This window comes from Lolium rigidum, chromosome 1, assembly GCF_022539505.1.
Source record: "Lolium rigidum isolate FL_2022 chromosome 1, APGP_CSIRO_Lrig_0.1, whole genome shotgun sequence".
Taxonomy (NCBI): Eukaryota; Viridiplantae; Streptophyta; class Magnoliopsida; order Poales; family Poaceae; genus Lolium; species Lolium rigidum.
The window spans coordinates 104,704,095-104,711,217 of record NC_061508.1 but is presented as its reverse complement, the minus strand read 5'-3'; the positions used below and the strand labels follow the sequence as shown (position 1 = coordinate 104,711,217).

General features: G+C 46.6%; 1 protein-coding gene across 1 annotated transcript; it reads left to right on the top strand.

The window, feature by feature from the left end:
• The first annotated feature begins 2,678 nt into the window (after positions 1–2,678).
• LOC124706926 (probable protein S-acyltransferase 7) lies at positions 2,679–6,238 on the top strand. Its single transcript, XM_047238620.1, has 5 exons — positions 2,679–2,803; positions 4,148–4,330; positions 4,511–4,807; positions 4,994–5,227; positions 5,312–6,238. The coding sequence occupies exons 1-5, from the start codon at positions 2,717–2,719 to the stop codon at positions 5,831–5,833; spliced, it is 1,323 nt and encodes a 440-aa protein (XP_047094576.1). The 5' UTR covers positions 2,679–2,716; the 3' UTR covers positions 5,834–6,238.
• Positions 6,239–7,123: the final 885 nt, after the last annotated feature.

Below are 7,123 nucleotides of genomic sequence, written 5' to 3'. Positions count from 1 at the left end.
TTAGTTGTCCAACCTATTTTCTGTTTTTTTCTTTTCATTTTCTTCTATTTATTGCTGTGGAGCCAGTTTTCTGCCCTATAATCTCTTAAGTATATGCTTTTTCCAAGCTACTGCATGTAATATTCCATCAACTTCTACTCGTGATGCATCTTTCTCTGGCTAGACGGTTTACTGTACACATTCCACGCTTTCATTTTGTGTGGCTTTGATGGTTAATGACAGCATGGTTGAAGAGGTTGTTAAAATGGTTTCTTGACCCCTCGTACTAGTAAGGATTGAAAAGAGTTGATTGGATTTATAGAGGTGGAAGGATCAAGGATATATTCTTGTAGTACTAGCTGTTTTGGTGATTGCGGGTCACTGTTTTTCTTTTTTGACATGATGATTTTGGAACACGCGAGGCAACCCGGGCGTTGGACGGCTTGATGTTCAGGGCCGACGCCACGCCGGCGATGATCTTTTAGCGCTGGTCCCAGGTGAGGATGTCCAGCCTGCCGAAGAGGTGCCTGTCCAACCTGCCGTTGGGCAAGCTCTAGTGCTCCCTGCATATCAAACATTTCGAAAATTATATTTTCGAGTTCTAAAGAAAGTGAAAGATCATCCATGTGCCCCACGTCTCCCGGCACGAGCGGTTTGAAATTATAGAACTCGGGTGTTTCACGTTTTATAGAACTTGTAAATATAATTTTTGAATTTTTGAACTTGTATTTTTTTGAATTTACATCCATGAGCCCCACGTCTCCCGGCACGAGCGGTTTGGATGCACCGTGCCAACGACAGGAGAAAAGACGTGGAGCCAGCGACACCTCGGCTGCCAGCGACGGAGAAGGCTCTGATGACTGATCCGGGTGATGGGGCCGATACGGCTGGCTATGGTAGTGCCGACGAAGGCTGAGAATAAACTTAGGTGTGGAGGTGTGTGGTCGCCCGACTTAGGATTTGGGGTGTGGTCGCCGACGCCAGAGAAGGAGGCGTGTGCTTAAAGGGATGGCACAGGCGGTGGAGGAGGGGCTTTGGGCAATGTTGCACTGCCGGCCATGGGTGGCAGCGGCTGACGGTTCAGACTTTGCATAGAGGTCGTGGTGGCGGAGTCCCACGACTGCGACAACGCTCTCTTGTAGTCTCCCTCTCCCTCTTCGATGGTGTGGCGACGGTGCTCTGTTCAAAGTCTCCTGCCGCCCTAGGAACGACAAGAATCACTTGAGCAGGCCGCCCCAGAGAGACGAGAAAGAAGCTTACTGAAAGTCGCCTAGATTTCCGATGATACCCTCATCGGCAAGTTTTCGAACCAAACCCGGGCCACGCCCACGGGTGCCCGGGGAGCCCGTAATCTAGCATCACCCTTTACAAAATCCTGAAAATTTGTTATGGGCCAATCCAATTAACCTTTCTCGCCCCGTAGCTCACGCTGAATTACTGAGATGAATAGAAGAAGAAGAACTATATCAACGACACTTCCCCCCTCCTCACCTCTCCCCTCTGAACAGTAACTTGAGAGCTTCCTCTTCTCCTCCGGCTCTCCCCTCTCTCGCCGGCGGCGGCTCTGCCGCCTGGAGACGATGGGAGGGGAGAGGCCGGTCCCCTGTACATAGTAGTACTTCTAGTAGGCTTAGTTTAGGTAAGTTTGGTGCCTCTGTGCCGTTTGGCGTCATGCCGAGGGGAAGTTCACCGTGGTGGTGCTTGGGCAGCCATCGCTGGTGGGTGAGGTGGGCGCTGCTGGCCATCGTGCTCTGGAGGTCGGAGCCGAGGATGGCGGGTGGAGCTCCTTCCGTTCCCCTGCTAAATAAGCCCGGGATGTGGCTGGAGCTGGTCATCTCCCTCAGATCTGGTCGCCTCGGTGGCGAGCAGGTGAGGAAGATGATGAGATCTGGCGATATCGGAGAAATCTTCGAAGTTGCGCCGGCGGAGATTCTCAAGCGATGGCGAGGTGCGCCGCCGCTACCCTTGACCGAAAGGGTCACTCCGCGCCTCGGAGGCTTTGGCCCCGATGGTTCTTCATCCTCCATACGGGAGGATCTACTGCTTCAGCTCGGCAACCTGCATCAGCCCTACCCCAAGTGGCTTTTCCCCGGCGGTAGGATTGGCGGCCGAAGCAGCGAAGCTTGGCGATGGCGACGGTGGAGGAGGATCATCACGTTTCAGGATTTTCGGCGAGGTCCTCTTTGTAAAACATAGGAATAGGTTGTATTTCTCAATCTTTTCCAAGGTCCTATGTGTAATTGTATGCCACCGCTATGAATGAAACTTCGGAGGTCCTCTGGACCCTTCTCCTGTGCAATTTTTTTTTTTACTGAGAAGGTTAAGTGGGCCGGCCTAATTTGAAGGGAGATCCTCTTAATGGGCCGGGCACGATTGCAGAAGTCGTATTGAGACGTCATGGATGAGACTAGATCACTAGAGTGAGACGACGCGCGCGCGCCGAGTCAAAAGCAGACACGCGACCACGTCCGTCCCAGTCGTCCGGCCCTGACCCGCCCGGCCGAGCCCGAAGACCTCCTCGTCCTCCTCCCCCGCTCTCCTCCCTTCCGCCTCGCGCCCGCCTCCGTCCACGCAGGGCGGCCGCCTCCATTCGCCGGGGCGACCTCGGCTTGGCGGCGCTGCTTCCGGACCTCGCTCTGGGGGAGGCGAGGCAGGCCGCGCCATCGTCTGCCGTAGGGGAGGAGGTCGCGTCGGGGGTGAGGGCGCCCTAGGGTTTCCTGCCTCTGAGGCAGGCGGGATGTACGTGCCGCGGCCTTCCCGCTCTGACGGCGGCCGCGACGCCGGCGAGCAGCCTAGGGTTTACCAGGTTTGGCGCGGAAACAACGTAAGTTCTTCTATCTCTCTCTCCCCCCTCTCTGTCTCCTGTCTACCCCCTAGGGGCCATTTCGATTTGGATGCACGAGTGTACAGATACTCCATACGCGATTAGGTTAGCTAGAGCTCGTAATTATTTTCACGAGTGGCTAATGTTACTCAGAGCAGGATTTTTTGATGAGTTAAATTTTGGGTATTCACAGTTCCTATTGTTCGATTGGAAGGATGCATTCAAATTGATCATACCCATCCTGTGGCTCTGAAACTGTCTTGTGCCCCGTGGCCAGTTTACAATTTTCATCTAACGGAGGTTATTTGGGCCATTAATAAATGATGATTACTACTGAAGCTACTTGTAAGTTACTTGTTGCCTGCAGCGATGTAATGGCTCTCCCCACGGAAGAATGAAACTTAGGTCCTAGTTGGAAAATATCTAGAAATTTTCTCTGTTTTGCTTCGTTCGTTATCATTTGAGTACTGAAACAACCATGTGTGCGAAATAGGTATTAAGTTCAGTAAACCCAGGTGGGAATGTATGTTTGAGCAGTACAATCAATAGACTTTAGTTGGAACTTTCGGTTCACTGTTTTGATGATTGGTCTATGTCTCTATGATGAACAACAGGGAACTCATTATGGTTTAGCACATGTGAGAATACCTATGCTCTAGCTGCAACTGATTTCCATCAGTAGATAGGCCAAAATTAAATTGCACGGAGTAGGGAGTTATACCTGCAAATATATCAAGAATGATATGTTTTCTTTGCAATTACTAACAACGTTGTCAAGTAAATGTTGATAACGAGGATTTCAGACAACTTTGTTTCCTGAGATACAACCCAGCTTGTTTGTCAGCATTGTTTTGTAGTCTTATGATATTTTTGTTTACAAAATATGTGATTGATTTCACCTACAGTAGTTCTTGCTAGCTCTTAGATATGATTGGCTGTCTGCATGTTAATATTTTCATAAGCTTTCTCATATGGTTCAGGAAGACATGATATGTTGCTTTTTTTTTCCTCTACATTTGTCTTTGCTTGATATTGACATCTTATTCTAGTTGAACTAAATAGTCAAAATGGTCGTCAGTGAAAGATACGCACGTCTTTAGCTTACGAAAATTTGTGATAGCTCAGCTCTGACATGGCCCCTGTTTAGGAGCTTAACTTAAATCCAATATAAGCTTATTCTTCTGCAAGGGGTTTGCAACTTGCAGGGGTTCTCAGGAAAGCTCTTGCTGCTATTTAGGTTGTCTGACTGTTTTAAATAAAAGCATCTAATGTTTGCTATGATCACTCGCAAGTCGCTACCACGTTCACTAAATTTTGTTGATGACATGTCTTTGCATTTTTCAGAAATTCTTCTTGCAAGGGAGGTTTATATGTGGGCCTGATGTGAGATCCATATTTCTCACTATGTTCCTCATTGTTGCACCAGTGGCGGCTTTCTGCGTGTTTGTCGCCAGACACCTCATGAATGACTTTCCTGATCATTGTGGTATCTCAGTGATGGTAGTGGTGGTTGTCTTCACTGTTTATGTAAGCCATTACTTAACCTTATAAAATGGTTCTACCGTAGTTATTTTATTTTGTTTACTGTTCTGTACATAGAAGTTGCCTTGGTTGTTTGCATGATAGTTTTCCACATGCTTTTCCCAGGAAATGTTCATCTTTTTTTTTTCGAAATGTAACACAACTGAGCTTCTTTTCCTTTTCCAGGATTTGACGCTGCTTCTTCTGACATCTGGTAGAGACCCTGGTATAATACCTCGTAATACTCATCCTCCAGAACCTGAAAGCATTGATGGGAGCAATTATATTAGGGGTCAGACACCACAACAATACCGTTTGCCTCGGACAAGGGACGTCATTGTAAATGGAATCAGTGTGAAGGTTAAGTACTGTGACACCTGCTTGCTTTACCGACCGCCTCGATGCTCACACTGTTCTATCTGCAATAATTGTGTGGAAAGGTTTGATCATCACTGCCCATGGGTTGGCCAATGCATAGGACAGGTAAGTTTTGAGGTTTCTAGCAATTTGTAATTTATCCTTATTTCTAAATTGCATGTTGCTTGGGCATGCATGCTCACACTTATTCCCAGAGTTGCTCTTCGTGCAGACATTTCTGATTATAGGATTTCCACTGACTTATCTTTAATATCAGTTGGGTCTAATCATAATCATATATCTTTTGTGCAGCGCAATTATCGGTTCTTCTACATGTTTGTGTTCTCTACCACATTAATCTGCCTCTATGTATTTGCCTTCTGTTGGGTGTACATAATCAAGATTAGAGATGCTGAGGAATCGTCAATTTGGAGGGCAATGCTGAAGACACCAGCCTCCATTGTTCTAATTATCTACTGTTTTCTGTGTGTATGGTTTGTTGGTGGTCTGTCTGTCTTCCATTTCTACTTGATGAGCACCAACCAGGTTGGTGTTAGTTCAATTTAAATTTTCAATAACCATCTCCTATTCGCAGCACATAGCTAATCATATACCTATTTTCTCTTGTAGACAACCTATGAAAATTTCAGGTACCGCTATGATCGGCGCGCTAACCCGTATCACAGAGGTGTTCTGAACAATATTCTGGAGATATTTTGCAGCTCTATTCCTCCTTCCAAGAACAATTTCCGGGCAAGGGTCACAGCAGATCAAGATATACAACAGGCACGATCGCCATCTAGGGGTTTCATGAGCCCCAACATGGGCAAGCCTGTTGGAGATCTAGAAATGGGCAGGAAGCCAGTGTCCTGGGATGAACCGAGGACGGGGGCTGATATTAGCGACTTGGAAGTAGGTCTTGGGGGCATGTTGGATGGGAAAGAGGGCAGAGTAACCCATGCATCTCCAAATCTTAGCCAAGAAGAATTTTCACCGGAGCTTGTGGAAGGCCGAGCGGGCATGCATTCAAGGCGGTCAAGCTGGGATCGCAGAGCTGGATCCTTGGGGTCAGTGGACAGCAACACTCTGCAAACGAATCCTGCCGAGGAAGCTAATGTGGGCGTTCATGCCACCACGAGCGGTGCACATTAGCAAGAACAAAATGAAAGCTACAGACTGTTTCAGCTCGGCGTGGAGTGCGCAGTTGATCAGCTTCTGATCGGAGAAGCAGGTGCGGCAGGCTAAGGACCTGAACGGTGTAATTCGAACACAGCTCTTTGCTGTTTGGTTCACGTTAGTGCATCAGACTGATCGAGCTTCTGTTGTTGTGTTTCTTTGGTGTGTCAAAAAAGTGGCCAAAGAGCTCATGCTCCCACCTATCCTGGGTTTGGGTCGATGATTGATGTATCTGCAAATTGTGTATATATATATATTATTGGAGTGTATGTGCTTGTATTGTCATGCTTTGGCTTGTCAGAGTGCCATTTTTCTTTGTTGGCTTGAAAGGAGGGATGTATTGAATTGTTATTAATATTATCGTGGCAGAGTTGTCTTGAATAGCCAGGTCTGCCTGTAGTCCTGATATCTTCCTTATCGAATTTGTGCTTTAAATTGTGAACCTCAAGCTCCGTCCAATATATGCCCTGGATTGGAATTCTCTTATGAGCTTAAAAGGTCTCGTCTCTTTGGAACACTCCAGGAATACTGTCGATGCACCTGAAATTGCTCTAGAATTTGCACCTGAAATTGCTCTAGAATTTGCACTACTTGGCAGACAGTTTTTTTTCTCCCTAGATCTGTCGACCACAAGTCCGTAGCATTGATATTTCTCTTGATCGAGCTTGCAAGTCCACATTTAAAAATTCAAAACAGGGTTGTTGCAAGTCTACTCGCTGTCTTCCCTCAGCTGGTGCAGCAGACAACTAGGACGTGCCGTGATTAACTGGTCTCATGAATCCTGCTGTGCTGTTGTTTTACGCTCAATCTTAGCTGCATCAACGTAATTGTCCAAAATGTCCAATCACCTCAGCAAGACACACAATGATACCATATTAGTAGCTAGTAATTCACGTGGTTTTGCAAATTACTCACTCGATTGAGAATTAGGCTTATATTAGTTCTTGGACGGCTCGTAGACTAAAAATTGCTTCGTGATTTGTGCTAGTATTAGTTGTAGCATGCAAGTGAGAATTTTCTAGTTACACATTAAGTTGCAACTGAGAAAAAAAACACCTGGATCATTGTACTGTTTCGTGATTTGTGTCAGCCATGAGTTGCAACTTACAAAAATATCCCGCACCATTAGATTGTTTCGTGATTCGTGTTCGTCATGAGTTGCGACATGGGCTGCAACTAAGATTTGATGATATTATCTTACTAATAATTAGTATGAGAATTAGTGACACCCTTAATTCACATCTAAAACAATGGTACATCGTAGGC

Bases quoted from the DNA above. Each gene is read 5' to 3' on its own strand.
- LOC124706926 (XM_047238620.1), top strand. From the start codon at position 2,717: ATGTACGTGCCGCGGCCTTCCCGCTCTGACGGCGGCCGCGACGCCGGC. The intron at 4,808-4,993 runs GTAAGTTTTGAG...TCTTTTGTGCAG, and splicing joins TTGGCCAATGCATAGGACAG to CGCAATTATCGGTTCTTCTA. The intron at 5,228-5,311 runs GTTGGTGTTAGT...TTTCTCTTGTAG, and splicing joins ACTTGATGAGCACCAACCAG to ACAACCTATGAAAATTTCAG.